This window comes from Pezoporus wallicus, unplaced genomic scaffold (assembly GCF_028554395.1).
Source record: "Pezoporus wallicus isolate ANWC-B61680 ecotype Strahan unplaced genomic scaffold, APGP_CSIRO_Pwel_v1 contig_8755, whole genome shotgun sequence".
NCBI lineage: Eukaryota > Metazoa > Chordata > Aves > Psittaciformes > Psittacidae > Pezoporus > Pezoporus wallicus.
The window spans coordinates 20,666-38,758 of record NW_026642745.1 but is presented as its reverse complement, the minus strand read 5'-3'; the positions used below and the strand labels follow the sequence as shown (position 1 = coordinate 38,758).

The window sequence follows — 18,093 nt, the reverse complement described above, 5'->3', positions numbered from 1 at the left end:
GGCCGAGAGGAGAAAGGCTTGTTAGTGATGGGCAGCAGCAGGACTGGACCAGGATTTTTGAAGTCCCCATTCATGGAAAGCACTGGGCTTCCCATAACCTGGTGTGAATGAGACAACTCAGTCTCCTTGTTACTGAGTTTTGAACACTGGATACTGCAGCTCTGATTTTTAGCTGGCTCATCCTTCCAGGAGGCTGAGGGAGCAGGGCAGCTCTCCCAGCACACGAGAGCAGTCATGTGTCCGCACTGATTTACACCATCTCTGCAAAGCAGTGGGAACACACTATTCCCTGCCCACTCATTTTACCCCCTGCATCACCAGCTCTCATGGAGGAGCCTCATTGCCCAGGGCACACTCATCCCAAAATGCTTTTTCCTCACTTGCCCTGCTCTGCTAGCACAGAGGGGCAAAAAGGCTCAGCTCCAGGTCATTCCTGGGGCATTTGGAAACGACTGATCCACTCCACAGCCTGTTGCTGAAATCAAGAGGAGATACAGTTCTAGGTAGTTCACCTAGGGCATTACCTACAGCCAGAGAGACAACTGTCCCTCACAGTGCTGTGAGGTTCCCACCTCCCAGCACATGATCCAGGGCATGTCTGCCTGCTGGGAACAAACCAGGCAAAACACTTCTGCTCTTACCCCAGTCCCACAGTGGATCCCACAGCCACCTCTGGATTGACTGCAATTGGCAAGGCAGTGCCTCCAATGGGCCAAAACCTGGTCCCCTACAAGCCACCCATGGAATATGTTTGACTGGTCCTTCCCCATGTTTCCCATTGTGTCCTACCTTGCCTTGGGCTTTCCTCCAGGTATCTCCTCCAAGCCTTCACACACAGGGGCAGCTCCCAGCCTGGAGTCAGCTACTCCATCCTCTGCCTCACTGCCAAAGGCAGGCAAGTTAGACATGGAGGTCCTTGTATCTATTCCAGACAACCACTGTAGATACGACACGAGGAGCAATTCCCTCTCCCAGCTTCTCCTGGGTGTCCATGTCATCTACAGCCCTGCCCTGCCTTGCGGTCACAATCCATGGTGGCAACAGAGGCCAACCCCATGCTCTGAACGAAATGTTTGAGAGGTTTGTGTCGACGGCTGTAACCTTTGTTATCTTCAGGGAACTTTTGGAAGGAGGGGAAAGATCTTCAGCTTTGCAAGACAGCACCAGAAGTAATTAATCTTTGTAATGATTAACTCCCAAGGCCTGGCTGGCAGGGACGGAGGGTCAGATTAGAAAGGTAGAACTGCTTCCAGGATCCAACAAAGGCAGGAAGAACCAGAAGTGATAGTGCAGACAGGAAGCATGAAGAGGGAATGTGCTGGAGATGCCAAATGCCAGCCACTGGCAAAAGTAACTTGTCACAAGGTGAAAGCAGAACTGCTCCCCCTCACTCCCAGCCCCAAAGGACAGGCAGAGCTCCTGCAGAAGCCTGAACAGACGTGAGAGTTCTCCATAACCAGATGAATGGGCTGGCCCTGCAGAGCAGAACCCAAACTGGGGGTTATCATGCAAGCTGCCTCGAGGCAGGAAAAGCTGCTGCCTTCTCCATGCTCTCTGCACAAGGCTGGCTGTGTTGCAAAGCATCCCAAAGTGTCCATCCCAGCAACTGGTGAGACACAGACCCATCTCTCACCTCTGCTTCCAAGAGATAACAAACCACCAGACAACCTTCAAGTCTCAGTGCAGTTGGAAGCTGTGAACCAGCACCCTTGTCTCACACCATGGATGTACCCACATCATTTTCCAGTTACATTTCATGGAAGCTGAACAAATTACTCCGTGTAATGAAGTGTCATGAAATCCACTTTGCCTCCTGCAAGTCTCCCAGCACAGCACATACCTGTTGTGAAAGCCTTGACATGGAACCTCCCCACTTCCACAGGCATTTTTAGCCATCCTTTCCCCCCCATACCTTCCCCATTTCCACTGCCTTCGCTCTATCATTTGTACCCACTCACCCCCTACTCCTCTCACATCCCTCCTGCAGATCCACCATCCACCTAGCCAAGCTACCCACCTCCCTGACTCTTCACCTTTCATTCCTCATCCTCCCATCTCCTCCAGCCAGAGAAGCATTTTGCTAATGCTTTCTGTGTCTTCTTGAGAGTCAGGTCTGGTCCAGTCCCTTGTTCTCCATGGCTTTTTCATGCAGGAAAATAATCTCCAAAGTCCTTCCTCTGGGTTTCTCAGATGCAGGGATATGCTTGTGGCTCCCCATTGGGTCCTCAGACCCAGTTCTGCATCTCCTCCAGCACCATGAACAGTGATAGGCCCCTGTCACTGCTCGAATCCCTGCACATTATTCCTCTCAACACAGGCAATGTGGAGGCAGGCACATGCCCTGAGCAACCAGGGAGCCCCCAAAGCAAAGCAGAGACTCCCATTCAGTGGGCTCTGTTTCTGGTGTCCTAATTGCCTCCTGTGGACAACAACCTCTCTGCCTCCACATCATCCTGATCCTTCATATTCCCTCCCAGAGTGCCCACATCTTCCTCTGAATGAGTCATAAATGAAAAGCAGGACTCAAAGTCCTGAGTTTGGTTCAAACAAGGTGAGAGACCACCCTGAGGAACAGAAGCAGCTCTTGACACCCTGCCCAACACAGATGCTTCCCAGTCATGGGAAAGTGTTCGGGCTTCCTCAGGGCTGCCTTGTCTGCTTATGGATTGAGATTCTACTACATTAAATTAACAAAAAAAGGGAGGAATAAAGGAAAAAACAGACCCAGGGTGGGAAGGGAAAGAGAAACAGGGATTATCTCAAACTTGGAAAGCAGGGCTACACCCCTGACCCAACAAACCCAGTCCGGATGTTATTGCCATGAAAATGGGAACGAAAACAAATGGCCTAAAGCTCCAGGCTTCATCCACCCACTCTCTCCCCTCCCTCTTGCCTGCCTCAGCTGTGCAGCGTGTTTGCTTCACTGCCTGGAAGGGCTTCAGCAAAGGTCCTCTGGGATCTCCGGGTCTAAGATCTCCGATTTCATGGATCTGCCTTGATCCCCCAGCAAACTGCAGCCCCTGTTCCAGGAAACAGGGTGAAAAGAAAAGATGGAAAAAGCACAATTCTCAGCTTGTAACGAAGCCAGAAGAGCAGGGCAGGGGGGTCCTGTATTCCTCAGATGCATGCTGCTAAGAGCAGATGCATCAGATGCTGCTAAGGGCAACCACATCGTAGCCCTGAGCAGACCCACTGCTCTTCCTCGGCTGCACACAGCTAACAAAGAGCAGCCTCATGCTCAGCAGCGTCCTTTGAAGGAAGGGTTCAGCCCGAACCCAGGGGAAAAGACCCTAGATGGAAAAGGAAGAATTGCAGCTGGGAAGCTCAAAGCAAAAGGAGGACTGCCCCTCCGCTCTTTAGGAGGGTCTGCCCTTCTGCTGGCTGATTTATCCAGCCAGAAACCTCTCAGTCCTGCATCTTTCCCATCAGCATCAGCAAGGAGGTAGCAGGCAGTCCCTAGAAGTGACACCCAGGACCCACACAAATGGAACCTAATCCCCACCACGGTGGCTAAGGCAAGAAAACGGGGACCTTACTAAGGACTCCTTCCTTCTTTTCATGTCTTACAAACTGAACTACGGAACATCAGAGGTAAAGGGAGAGATTTATCACCCTCCAGGCCCCTGATTGGTCCCTGACTTGGATTTGCAGGGAGATACAGAGCTTGGCACTGAAACTTCAGAGCACTAGAGGGGTATCATGTTCATATACTGATCTCTCCTGGGCAAAGACATACCTAGATGTGTCAGAGAGTGATGGCAAATAAAAGGCTATGAGGTACAGTCAGTCTGTCTGTGTACTGAGTGGCTTGTCCAGGATTCCCAGGCATCCCACAGCTTGGTCCGTGCCATCCCACATGGCTGCTTATACACAAATATGCCAACTCCACCTCACAGGAGGAGGGAGCCCAGTGATACCAGATGGCTGCAGATTAGCCACAGAGCTGGAAAAATACCCCAAAGACACCTGTAAAAAGCAGTGAGGCTGGCAGGGACGTGGCTTCTCCCACTAGAGCAGCAAGTTGTCCCCTCCTTGTGTTAGAACAGCCCATAGCCCTTGAAGAAAGAAACAACTACACTGCATCCTCTTCAAACATTCATGGCCAGCTCAAAGCTCAGTAAATCCTGCCTGTGCCAAACAGCCCCTCCTCAGATATTTCCCACTTTTCTTTTTATTTACATCGGATTCCAGGGTGGAATGGCAGTTTGAGAGACACCTCTGGTGCCAGCGTCCCTGCTCATCTGGAAAATGGAGAAAAGGAGAATGGTTCCAGGGCTGTGAGGCTGAGGAGGGATGTCAGCACCTCCTTGCTTCCTCCCCTGCTTCTGCACAAGGCAGGCTTTCAGACCAGCATCTTCCTCAAGGACTGAGGCCCCAGAGGATGTGAAAAGAGATCCAAACCCCTCAATTGTTCACTTCCAAATTCCACAAATACTTTGACAGTGTTCAAGGCCAGGTTGGCCAGAGCCTTGGGTGACATGGTTTAGTGTGAGGTGTCCCTGCCCATGGCAGGGGGGTTGGAACTGGATGATCTTAAGGTCCTTTCCAACCCTAACTCTTCTATGGTTCTATGTTGTCCTCAGGGCAGCTCTGAACCACACAAACTGCCAGCTGAGCTGCTCTCAGAGGAGGGCAGCAGAGTCCCCCAGATGCCAGCGCATCCTGACATAAAGAGCAAGATATGAGGTTTTGTCATTTCATGTTGGAGTCCTCAGGAGCACCCAAACTGTTCCCAGCAGTTCCAGCAAATGTCTCACCTGAACCATTTTTGTCCCCTGCTATGTGTAGAGATGAGGGCTCAGGCACTGAGCTCTCTCATGAGGTGCTGCTGCTTCTTGTACGGGGTCTGGATCTCATGCTGTATAACCATCATGCTGCCTTTTCTGCTTTGCCATCCTACCCACCCAGAGCAAGTCATCCATGGCAGGGGGACTCCAGGCCCAGGGAGCTGCAGCACATCCAGGGATGAAGAGATTTCCTGCAGGAAGGATCTTGGTAAGGCCAAGTGCTCCAGGGCCATCCTTCCCCCTTGCAGTTATACCCATTCTCCTAACGCATAGCGTGGCAACCTCTCAGTTGCACTGCCAGATGTGATAGCTTACTCCCACCAGATGTGTGCCCATGTCCTTCTGCATATCATGGGATCCAATTCAGAGCAGCTTCTACCCAGAGACTAGCAGAATTCAGATCTCCATAGGTCTTTTTGTCAGAAAGGAATCGGGACTAGAGGAAGCCCTACATACCAGAGCCTACAGCAGAGTTAAAACTGGATGTCACTGGTGTGACCTCCTCTCACTCTAAAAGTGAGTCCCACATTTTAATCAATGGTCTCCCCCACCACTGACAGCAATTCCAAGGACAGCACCAGAAAACCCACGTTAGACAGATGCCAGGCAGTGAAACAAGACCCTCCCCTTGTCTAGACTCAGCCACACAGAGAGGAGAAACCTACAGTATGGACAAACTGATCCCTGCTGCTGATGCTAAGCAAGCGTCAAAGATACAGGCACGTAGACTAGCACAAGGGAAAGCTGGCTGTTACAAGACCTAGCTCTTCATCTAATTCCACTGGAGACTTTGCTGCCTGCTTGCTGGAAAGAGACGTGATAAAAGCCCACAGAGCCTCTCAAAGGAGCCTGAGTCTTGCCTGCATGGATCAGACCTGTGCTCCCTCTCCACAGTGTCCCACAGCTGGCTAAGGGATGGGGTCAGGACAGGGTGGTGAGACAGGGCCATGGCTTACCTTAAGCTAACAGTTTTAGATGGGCTCTTAGGCACAAGTTCTTCCCTGTGAGGGTGCTGAGGCACTGGCACAGGGTGCCCAGAGAAGCTGTGGCTGCCCCATCCCTGGCAGTGTTCAAGGCCAGGTTGGACACAGGGGCTTGGAGCAAGCTGCTCTAGTGGAAGGTGTCCCTGCCCGTGGCAGGGGATTGGAACTGGATGGGCTTTAAGGTTCCTTCTAACACAAACCATTCTATGATTCAGGCTCAGAGCAGCAACTTGGAAGCAGAAAAGGGACTGAGACCTCACAGAGACAGAGGCAAGGAGTTCCCTGGCTTGGTGGATGCTTAAGGACAAAGGCAAGGAGCAGCGTTTCCCAGGATGGCATGCAGGAAAGAGCGGTGACATCTCCCCAGCACTGCTGGAGAAGCAAGTGAAAAACAAAGTGAACACATGGGAAGAGTCTCAGGAAGCCAGTGGCAGGGTAGAAGTCCCCAGCATCCAAACCACAGCTGGAAGAGATGGCAAACTCATCCAGGGACAGTGAGGAGCTACAGAGATACATCCACTGGCAGCCAGGCAGAGCATGGACCAGGAGTTTCACTGACCTAAGAAGCTAGGAGCTTCACTAAGGAAGAGAGAGCTGTGCAGCCCCCAAGAGCCACACGTTTTATGGCTTTTGTGGAAAATTCCATCCCTACTTAATCTCCTGGGGCTCCTGTAAGGTTGTGGCTTGGGGAAAGGGACTAAACAGGAAAGAATTAGAGCGAAAATGCCTCTCTTTTGGCAGCCCCCATGGCTGTGCCAGGAGTTAGCAGCAGCGGCTCGGAGCAGCCAGCCCTGCCTCCCCCTGCTCCTGCCGCCTCTATAAACACTCAGAGCTTACTCAGAAGATTAGAAAGGAACAGGGCAAAAGACAACAGAGTCTCTTTTGTAACGAGGAAGGATTATGGCATCAAGTGACCGGCTGCAGCTCCCAAGTGGGTTTCAGGCTCCTTAACACACCGTGTCTGTCAGGTTCAATCCCCCCCATGAGCCAAGGGGGCACGAGGAGGTGGGACATGGCATGGGCCACAAAGGACCCAGAGAGGACACGTGTGGGACCAAACCTCCACAGCCTCTGGTGCAGCTCAGGAGCCCATGACTGTGAGTATCTTGTCCTTCTGAGAGCAGGTAGATTCCTTCAAGAGCTATCCTTCTGCCTATCCATGACCTCCTCTCGCTTCGTCTGCTTGTTCCCCATTTCTGCTCATGTCTATTTGCTGTCTTATGTGGTGGGTAATGCACCTGATGCAGGCTTGTTGTTGAAGGATTCTCATAGTCTAATAAGTGTCTGTTGACCTTCAGGAGCAATGGTTAGTCCAGACAGATCAGGCAGTGGCAGGCAGCAGCTCCCTGGTACCACATAGGGGATGGCTCTTGATGGTTCTTCCCCCCCATAGCTTGCTGGTGTGGCAGTGCTGGTGCTGCAGTGAGTCACATCCCATCATGTACTTCAACCCCAAATGGTGCTTTGAGTGTGCCAGTGGCATTCCAGGGCAATCCCACAGAGGCAGGCAGGGAAGTGCCTTAACCATTCAGAGCAGGAGGAAAAAGCACTGGGAAAAGCCCCATATCCCATACTGGAGCAGAATGGCAGAGAGGTGAGTGACATCCATTATTTACATGGACAGGAGCTGAAGTTTTCCATGTTTGGTAAAAAGTGAATCTGTATTTGACTTACGCAATGAAGAGTTTCCCTGAGCACTTCCAAGACCCAAAGTGTTGAGGGAAGAGCCAGCTTTCTTTAAGCATATACATATGTGCAATCTCTAGGTCTAAGCCCCATGCACTGGCCAGAAACATGTACGGAAACAGGGCAGGGCAGGTACCAGCTCTACTCTTCCGATATAACCATGAGAGGGAACTTGGGGGGAGTTAAGACAGGGAATCCCAAAGAAGGAGCAGCACCAAAAAGCCAAAGCCAGGACAAAGATGCTATTTGATACAGGCTTTGCTGGTTTATTTCACAGCACCAGCTCACTGGGACCTGAGTTTTCCCCCTGCTAAGTGTAGGTCTTTCACTAAGATGCTTAAACAGGGAGCATGGACACAAACTCACCTGCCTTCAACTGTTCCTACAGAGCAGTAAGGTCTGGTTTGTCCCTTGAAGGGCTTCTTTGTCTCCACCATTCAGGCCCCATAACTATTAACGTTATTGCCTCTGTTAAACAGCAATGTCTGTGTAACATCCTGGTAACCTATTAAGATACAGAAATACCAATAGTCTCACACTGGATAATTATTTCTAAACCAAGGCATCATTCACCTCCCTGCCTGGCATGGATTAAACTGGTGATTTATATTAGTTGGTCTGATTATTAATTGCTGACAAAGAATTATTTGGTTACTCTCCTGGTGTAATGGTTGGACTTGATCTTAAAGCTCTTTTCCAAGTTGATTCTATGACTCCATTCTCTTTATCGAAAGTTAAACTACAAGTGAAACGGGGATGCTGCAATGGGGATCGGGAAGCATTTCACAAGCCTGAATGCCTTTTTTCATCCACTGTGATTTATTGCACAAAGGACGGTTGAAGGAAAGGGGGGGTGGAGTTCCTGGAATCTGTGGCTAAACTCCATCTCTCAGCTCTCTAACAGGGAGAGCTGTTCTGCCTGTGGGAATGGGACCAGCATAGTTCAGGTATGGCCCTCAGCCTATATTTAGCAGCTATACTTGTTGGGCAAGAGCGACAAAACCTATCAGATCTCCAGGGGTACCTTCATCTGGAACAGTACCAAGAAATCTCTCCTTTATGGACTTTGTGCATTCATTTGGTGTTTTTCTGGGGGCATTTTTTTCCCCAACAAGTAGAGTTACAGAAACAACATATTTGAAGCAAATACTATAAGAAAAACAAATAAATGGGGTAAGAAACTTTGGAGTTTGTGATGCTGAGAATTAATCTTAAAAAAAACTGTGGGAGTGGGAACTGTGGGAGGGAGTTACATGTGGGCTTTGTCCCCTCCAACTTCCCACCTCCACTTGAATGCTGACCATCAAACACTAGAAACCAAGGGCTCCATGAGAAAGTGTATCCTCCATCACCGTATCCAGCTCACATGCAGCTCAAAGACAGGGAAAATGATGGCAAGCTCATCAAATCCATCACATACCATAAATTTCCTCCTGGTTCTCTATGTCACTGACTTTATCTTACCTGTCTTTTGGTCCTAACTTGTCTCTTCCTTTGCAAGATTGCTGGCAGCTTCATCATCTGTTCACTCTGTGTCCACTAGGATCTGTGATGACAGTGACATACACCAACCGTGTGGCTGATGCCCGCCTAGGCACCTTCTCACAGCTCCTGCTCCAATGGAAAGGAAGTATCTACAAACTGCTCTACTCAGAGTTCCTTATCTTCATCTCTCTCTACTTCACCATCAGTCTTGTCTACAGGTAAGAATCCTTGTACATTAACACTAACACAACCCATCACTCTCAGCTTGTCCTGGAGCAGGACAACTGAGCAGTGCAGGGTTGGGATAATGATGCTGCTGAAGAAGAGCTGGCCAGCCACTCACCAGCCTCTGTGCACAGGAGGAAAGGTCCTTCCTTATGGCTCCTATGCTGCTTAGCAGATGATAAATCTCCTTTTTCTGTCCTGGGAAGTAACACAGTTTCTCTTCTCTGAGATTAAGAGGTGCATTTGATGGTTACCTATAGAATGGGAATGTAGATCAGTGGAGATCGTGATTGAACTGGTCCACAGCCAGGAGCTTTAGGCAAGAGTTTCCCTTGTTACACAACAGGCAATGCCTTGGGTACATTTCTGAGAGCTGACATCAGCCCTGGGACCACAGATCTGTAATGAGGCAACTGTGGCTGCTCTGACTTTCATGGAGTCATGGAATGTTTTTTGTTAGAAGGGACCTTAAAGCTCATCTAGTCCCAACCCCTGCCACAGGCAGGGACACCTTCCACTAGAGCAGCTTGCTCCAAGCCCCTGTGTCCAACCTGGCCTTGAACACTGCCAGGGATGGGGCAGCCACAGCTTCTCTGGGCACCCTGTGCCAGCACCTCAGTACCCTCCCAGGGAAGAGCTTCTGCCTAAGAGCTCATCTGAGTCTCCCCTCAGGCAGGTTAAAGCCATTCCCCTTGGCCTGTCCCTACAGGCCCTTGTAAAAGAAAATCTGGTGAGGAAAGAGGGAGCTCTGTGCTGATCCCAGAGGCAGCACAGAAGCAGGGAAGTGGGTCTAAGAAAGAGACAGGAATCCATGTAAGAGCAGAGCTTGAGCTCACATTTTGTGGGGTATTAAGTGAACTGCAGTGCACATCCAAGCTCTGTGTCAAACCCTTGGTATCACACAGCACTGAGTACGAAAATAGTGACATCAACCTGCATCACTTACTCTCTGTCAGTGACCATTTGGGCTCCTTTGGACTGGTCAGCAGGGTATTCTGGGAGGTGGGCTCATGAGTGGTGTTCACTCACAGCATTCTCATGGCATGGGAGTGTTCTGAGTACACATCCTTGGCTTCCTTTGCCAGACTCCTATACTTCAGCAGGCCCAACAAGGCACAGACTCTTCTTTGAGGCTGATGCTTCTGTTTCTTCCTTTTAGGCTGATCCTGAACGAGAGCCAAAGGCTGATGTTTGAGAAGCTGGCGCTCTACTGCAACAGCTATGCTGAGCTAATCCCTGTGTCCTTTGTGCTGGGTAAGGAGCTCTGCGAGCACACAGGGAGGGGAAAGAGGCAGCATTTCTTCCCCCTGGTTTGCTATAGTTCTGCAGGCAGGCAAGATTCACTCAGCAGATCCCTCCCTCTGCCTTTGCAAACCTCCCCAAGCATCATTTCATGTCACAGCTATGAGGTATGCTCCCAGTACACAGCTTGCACTGGCCAGATGTGCTGGCATGCCCTGGGCTCTGACAGGAGGGCAGGCACCAGGTAGCACCAAACAAACCATGAAATCCAGACTCTAACTTCAGCATGGGGATCTGAATTGCAGAGAATCAGAGAATGGTTTGGGTTAGAAAGGACCTTAAAGCTCACCCAGTTCCAACCCCTGCCACAGACAGGGACATCTTCCACTAGAGCAGGTTGCTCCAAGCCCCATCGAACTTGGCATTGAACACAGTCAGGGATGGGGCAGCCACAGCTTCTCTGGGTAACCTGTGCCAGTGTCCCACCACCATCATGCCTGCATCCATCCCTGGATGCCTGCATCCATCCCTGTATGAGCAGAACAAAACATCCTATACACAAGCATTGACATCTCCCATCCCTTCAGGACAGCTAATGTGCTGAGCTCACCTCTAGGTTTCTACGTGGCTCTGGTGGTGTCCCGCTGGTGGGCTCAGTATGAGAGCATACCATGGCCTGACCGGATCATGAACTTGGTTTCCTGCAATGTGGATGGGGAGGATGAGTACGGGCGACTCCTGCGTCGCACCCTCATGCGCTACAGCAACCTGTGCAGTGTCCTGATACTGCGCTCAGTCAGCACCGCTGTCTACAAGCGCTTCCCCAGCATGGAGCACGTCGTGAGGGCAGGTCAGTGCTGGTCCTGCCTTCTGCACCACACAGCATCACCTTGGTGCTGGTTTTGGGGCAAAGAGCCTTGGAAAGGGCTTCATGACCTCCAGACTGGAGGTGGGATAGTGCTGCAATGTGCTCAGCTGATGTCTGCAGTGGTGCTTACTCTGCTCTACTGAAATCATCAATGGTTGATGTTTCCCTATTTCACAGCATGCTCCTAAGAGTGGCTGGAAGGTTTGTTTGAAATATGAAGTGTCTCTACCCAAGCTTTTATACATAAGGAGAGTGCCAAGATCCTGTTTGTCAATGTAGATACGCTGCAGGTCACAGAGTAGCCCCGGCTGGTCAGATTAGGGTAATGTGGTGCAGCAACTTCACTAGGAGCTGCTCACCCTGCTCTGGAAGCAGGAAGAGAAGAGCTCTCTGTAGTAAATGACCCTGTGCACAGATCTACAGCAGTACACAAGCAGAGCTTACCAAGTGGAATGTTCATCCTCCCTCAGGGCAACAGTTTTCCACTGGGCAGGTGGGAATTGGAGCCTCTGACCTCAAGTGCTGGGCTCCCTGAATCCTCTCTGAAGATGCTTCTCAAGATATGACATTTCCCTCCCCAGAGGGATATGTCAATTAGAACCCTACTCAACTGGTTTCCCTTTGCAATCCGGAGAGAGAAACAGGCACTTTTAGGACACAAGTTACCCCATTCTCAACAAACATCTATGTACACCAAGCAATTGTACCCTCAGCAGCACTTTATCTCCCTGCTGACTGTGACCTGGTCAGATGTGCTGTAGACTTCTGAAATGAAATGAGATAAAGCCTGCCCCTCACACTTCTACAACTGAATGTTTTAACAAGACTCATCCTCTTCTATGTGTCTCCCAAAAGCTGAGTGCTTGAGTATTCCCTGTTATTTTTAAGGACAGCCAAGGTGACCACCTGAGATTTAAGTTTTCTTTTCAGACCAGTTTGTTCCTTTCTGCCCTTTACAGTCATCCTTCTCCCATCTACTCTTTTCCACCCAGGCCTCATGACACCAGAAGAGCACAAGAAGTTTGAGAGCTTGAATTCCCCACACAACAAGTTTTGGATCCCGTGTGTGTGGTTCTCCAACCTGGCTGTGAAGGCAAGGAATGAGGGGAGGATCCGGGACAGCGTGCTGCTCCAAGGCATCCTGAATGTGAGTGCCAGGCAACAGGCAGCTATCTTGGATCCTCACCTGGGACCTTATGTGGAGCTACAGGGATTTCCAGAGTCAGGCAAGGAATAGGAATGGTGAGGTAGGACAGTGAGCCAAGCCTGCCCCTAAGGATATTACACTGGAAGTCTCTAGGATACAGACGGAAAGCCACAAGGAAGCACGTATCTGGAAGAGACCAGGAGAGGACAAAAACATCCCCCAAAAACAAGGTCTCTTTGGAAAACTTCACTATTGAAAACTCTTGGACAGTCCTGGGATGCTCCACATAGTGTGGATTTAGTGTGATAAGGGGGATAGTGTGGGCATGCTCCACAAGACCTGGCAGCCACCCCTGCGCAGCTGCAGGGGAAAAGGGTCCAGAGCAGCTCATCCTGCCTGGTATTCATGTGCAAAGAAGGCCACATTCTTTCTGTTACCTGGAGTGAGATGTCTCCCTCTGGGCTATTTACCCAGACTCACTGTATAGTCAGGAGAGAGAAATGGATGCTCCTGAGTTATTCTTTGCCTAACCTGTTGGCTGCTCGTTTTGGGAGGAGGTAATCTCTGCTATGAGTTTCTCCAGGGCAAGTCTGAGACCCTCCTGGTGCTCTGCTGGAGTGAGGCTGAGCCCCACCTTCCAGAGGAGGTGTGAGCAGGAGGGAATGGGCTGGAGCAATAAAGGGCAGTGAGGCTGGAGATTCTCAGTGTCCCCAGCAAGGAAATGCAAAGCTATACTGACAGGCTCTTCCTTTTCCACACTGCAGGAGCTCAACACCTTGCGCAGCCAGTGTGGGCGACTCTATGGGTATGACTGGATCAGCATCCCCTTGGTCTACACTCAGGTGAGAAGGGATCCCCACACCTATTGTAGAGTCATAGAATCAAACAGGTTGGAAAAGACCCTTAAGGTCATCACATCCAGCCATTACCCCAGGACTGCCAAAACCATCACTAAACCATATCACATATTGTTGCTCCACTGCCTGCTTGCACACACGGCCCCATTTACACCCATACCTCACCCACACATGGACCATCACCTACACACGTTGGTGCTCTCACATATGTACCTCAGCAACACACACCCAGCCCTTATTTCCCTAACTTAAAACAACCCACTCTCCAGGAGTACCTAACCATGATGTGTGCCACATGGGTGCATGGAAACCACAGATACACACAGACCCATTCCCTGCACTATGCTGCAGGGATCACACCCCTGAATCAGTTTCTTCCCACTCAGCAGAGCTGAGATGCATCTGCCAAGCGAAGCTGCTCCGAGCAGGCACGGCAGCTCTGATGGAGTCATGCCATGCGTGTGAGTGCTGCGTGCATGTTCTCAGGTGTCTAATAGCTCCCTGGATGCCAACCCAGACAGACGCTTTGGCTCCTTTGTCAGATGCAATCCAGCTGCTCAGATAACACTAATGCACTGCACAGTGAAATCGGAACAGCTTCCATTCACGTGGCACTGAAGGTTAAATAGGGAACACGCTGGGAAACTATTTCTGCACAGCCCTTTGTTCTGCACATTAGGAGCAAAAAGCAATATCATAGCACATCTTTGCAGTACACAACCTGTTCTTTTTATGGGTGCTCATCCACACTGTCATTCCACGCACTTTCTATTCTGCCCATCACCAACAGCCCTGCAAGGAACTCAGTGGCTAGCTCGAGAGTCTCGTGATGCTGGGTGGTTTTGTTTTGAGCCCTCTTTCTCATTGCATGTAGAGACCATGCAAAAGCCTCAGCTGCTTTTAATCTGAAAAGGGGAAGTTTCCAGTCCTGTGATTGCAAAGAAAAGCACAAAGCTCAGTGAAATCTGGGCATGCAGGCAAGTGAATACACAAAACATCCAGCATGAGGGCCAGGAAGGAAGGAGCAGCCCTGGCAGCGCAGCCTGAGCCAAGAGGGGCTTGAGATAGCTTTCAGGAGAGGCAAGGACAGGAATGAAAAGAGCTCACAGCACCCCTTACCTCGGCAGCAGAACAACCAGGCAGCCATGTGTCAGTCGTTTCAGCTCTTTCCATCCAGGATGTCACTTGCTTTCTTTCTGTGATGCCTACACAGATGTCATTCCAGGGACAGCATGGAATGAAATACAGTGTATTTCATGTTACATATGTGTATTTCATATTACATAGCAACGTAACGACTAAAGGGCAAAGAGCATATTTAAAGTCAAAATGCATCTTCCTACAGAAAGCAGAGAAGCCTGTCATAAGCAGGTGCTCTTTAAGGTCCCCTCCAACCCAAACCACTCTGATTCTATGATCACTGAATCCAAGGCTTTCAAAAGGCTACAGATCCAGAAGCAGCTTGTTGCTGTTTGGAGACGTGTGGGGTGGAACTGAAGAGAAAGGCTGGGAACTCAAGCTCCTCTGGCATCTTTCCCAGGTGGTGACCGTGGCTGTTTACAGCTTCTTCCTGGCTTGTCTGATCGGGCGGCAGTTCCTGGATCCAGAAAAAGCATATCCTGGCCATGAACTAGATCTCTTTGTGCCAGTCTTTACGTTTCTGCAGTTCTTCTTCTATGCTGGCTGGTTAAAGGTAAGTCCAAGAAAATACACCTGGAGCTGGAATCGGACACAGCCTCCTGCTTTAAACCATCCCTTTTGGGAGGAACAGCATTGCTCTGTTCAAGGTATATGCTTGACTCTGCCCAACAGGCCTTCTTCCAGTGGGGGAAGCGGTGGGGATGACCATGGTGACCTTTGCTATGTTCTCTCCATATGCAGGTGGCTGAGCAGCTCATCAACCCTTTTGGAGAGGATGATGATGACTTTGAAACCAACTGGCTCATCGACAGGAATCTACAGGTAAAGTGAAGGCAGGGAGCTCTGATGACCCTCACCCGCAGAGGAACACCAAGGTAGGAGTGCACCTATGGCTTCAGCAAGCCCTGTCAGTGCAAAGTTCTGCAACACCTTCACCATCCACTTCCCATGCCTGCAATGGGTGGAGAAGCAGTGCCCTTGTGCTTTCCTGAGCTGGCTGCATGTTAAGAAGGGGCCTAGGATTTCCAAACGGAGATGTCAAGGAGAGCAGGAGAGTGTAAAGCTTCCCAACAAATATGAGGGTTATGGGGGACAGCTCAGTGTTCCCCCTCAGCAGGAGAAGGCTCCTTAAGGGGAGACCTTAGAGCAGCTCCAGTGCCTAAAGGAGCTACAGCAAACATGGAGAGAGGCTTTGGACTAGGGTCTGTAGGGACAGGCCAAGGGGAATGGCTTGAACCTGCCCGAGGGGAGACTGAGATGAGCTCTTAGGCAGAAGCTCTTCCCTGGGAGGGTGCTGAGGCGCTGGCACAGGGTGCCCAGAGAAGCTGTGGCTGCCCCATCCCTGGCAGTGTTCAAGGCCAGGTTGGACACAGGGGCTTGGAGCAAGCTGCTCTAGTGGAAGGTGTCCCTGCCCGTGGCAGGGGTTGGAACTGGATGAGCTATAAGCTCCCTTCCAACACAAACCATCCACTGATTCTATGTGTAATGCTGCTTACCCCATATGACACTTCTGCTGTCCCCTGCAGGTCTCCCTTATGGCTGTGGATGAGATGCACCAGGATTTACCCATTCTGGAGAAGGACCTATACTGGAATGAGCCTGATCCCCAGCCCCCCTACACTGCAGCCACTGCTGAGTACAAGCGCCCATCATTCCTTGGCTCAACTTTTGATATCAGGTGAGCACAGCCATGGGGTGTCAGAACATTCTGCATTTACACCTTAGAGCAGATCTTGTTGAAGGGGAGTAAGAACAAGCAATAGTATTTTCCTCCATAGTCTGTGAAATCTCACCCTAAGAGACTTCTAGGCTTGTCCAAAGACAACAGCCAACATCTTCCACTTACAAGGATGCCTCTGACCTCTTTTCCACACTCTCCTCTACCATGAGCATCCCTACTGTGGGGGGCCTGACACATATCTAGTGGCAGCACAGGGAAGACATGCTTGCCACTGGCAGCAGCATGCAGCCTCTCCCCCAAAACCCATTTCTTTTTGTGGCAACCTAACAGCCTGCTCTGCCTCTCCCCAGCATGCAGAAAGAAGAGATGGAGTTCCAGCCCCTGGAGCAAATTAAAGAGAATGAGGAGGCCAACCATTCCACACCATTACTGGGGCACCTGGGCCGGCTTCTTGGTGTGCAGTCACCCAGCTTCTCCAGGTCCTCTTCCCGGATGAACCTGCTGCGCAGGAGAGAACCCACGTCCCCTTTCTCCCATTACACATACCAAGACATGGGCAAGGCTGGAAGCCCTTGTGGCATCAGTCAGCCAAGGGGAGACTCCAGCTCACAGGAACAGTGGGACAGCGAAGATGGAAAACTAAGAGAGTTTGATGCCTTCATGTCAACCCCATTCTACGAGAGACCTGGTTTCTACAGCGCTCCACAGACACCCATCAGCTCTATCCCTATGATTTTCCCTTCTAGACGCCAAGGCCGCAAGAAGCCTCCTGCACTCTCCAGCATTGCTGCATGCTCGACTTCTCTTAGGGATGTGGTCAGTACCTCCCCTTCTAGAGTCAGTGATGTGTATAAAAGCCAAAGCTCCATTGGCTCGGGTGCAAAGGAAACATTTATTTGGCCAACAGACCGAAGCAAAGGTTCTGACTCACTGGTTGTAACAGCAGAAGAAAAGAGCAACTCTTACGGTAAAGGCAAAGAAGGTATCACCACAGGAAGCCCAGGAGTTCAGTCCACAGCATCAGATAGCCCTAAGTTCCCCTTCTTGACAGAGTCCCCAGACTATGAGAAGCAGGGTAGCTTCAAGAGCCTGAAGAGCTTGAAATCTTCCCACCCTCCCTGGCTATCACTGGAGAGCACAGCATCACCTACTCCCAATTCTGAGCACTTTCACACCCCCAATAACAAAACCCCTGGAAGCAGCACCTCTTTCTGCTTCTCCTTCACCCCTGTAACATCCCCAGTGCTGCAGAGGTCTCACATGGGGAATATGGGTCCTGATGCTCGCAGCCTAAGTTTAGAAGATGCAGCCAGTGCTCCAGACCAGCATCCAGCAGAGGTTTCCAGGAACACAAGAGACACTGGAAATGGAAGCACGAATGCTCCCCCTACAAAGGAGACAAGACGAGCTGAGAGTCCATCCCCCAATGACTCTGGCATCTCTCTAGCTGAAGGTGACTATGTGGGGCTGATGGAGGTGATCATGGAGACCAGTGAAAGCACATGTGAAGAGCAGATGGACCAGTACAGCTAGAGAGCAAGAGGCACAGTTCTGTTGAGATACTGCAGTATCTTTACACTTGGCCACACTGGCACTCACCCAAACAGGGCAACACAGCCAAACCACCTACTGCTGGAACATAGAGCTAAAGCCCAGCCTAGGCTAAAGCCAGCACTAAAGACTCACTGCTACTGGCATTGGGTACAGTAGCAGACACAACTTCAGTGCTGCACCAATAAAACCACCAAAACCCCCTCTACATCTGTAGCAAAAGACCTTTGAGTGCGAAGTACTGCAGATACACAACAGCAGAGCAGTATCTCAGCAGGTACCAGCCTGAAGAACCTGGAGTGCAAGTGTCACCCAAAACAGAAGGACATTAATAAGGACATCTCCCCCTCCTCACCACAGCACAAATTGGAATGTGAGCTTTATGTCAGTGCGTCACAACACCCATTACAAGTCTCAGGCATGACTTGCACTACTGACAAG

The 18,093-nt window shown here is 50.5% G+C and overlaps 1 protein-coding gene and 1 long non-coding RNA gene across 3 annotated transcripts; one reads left to right on the top strand and one right to left on the bottom strand.

Moving 5' to 3' along the window:
* Window positions 1-4,576: 4,576 nt before the first annotated feature.
* Window positions 4,577-12,184, bottom strand: LOC130611447 (uncharacterized). Of its 2 annotated transcripts, none has more exons than XR_008975239.1 (3): window positions 11,019-12,184; window positions 4,758-4,978; window positions 4,577-4,662 (listed from the first exon to the last, which is right to left on the bottom strand). It is a non-coding gene; the product is annotated as an uncharacterized LOC130611447 (long non-coding RNA). The 2 variants fall into 2 exon arrangements; XR_008975238.1 differs by lacking the exons at window positions 4,577-4,662; window positions 4,758-4,978 and adding exons at window positions 8,955-9,067; window positions 9,285-9,420.
* Window positions 6,687-17,971, top strand: BEST1 (bestrophin 1). Its single transcript, XM_057432195.1, has 10 exons — window positions 6,687-6,867; window positions 9,000-9,159; window positions 10,326-10,420; window positions 11,025-11,258; window positions 12,269-12,423; window positions 13,188-13,265; window positions 14,821-14,973; window positions 15,162-15,242; window positions 15,947-16,098; window positions 16,452-17,971. Exons 2-10 carry the CDS (start codon window positions 9,008-9,010, stop codon window positions 17,632-17,634), a joined length of 2,283 nt encoding a protein of 760 aa, XP_057288178.1. The 5' UTR covers window positions 6,687-6,867; window positions 9,000-9,007; the 3' UTR covers window positions 17,635-17,971.
* The last annotated feature ends 122 nt before the right edge of the window (window positions 17,972-18,093 follow it).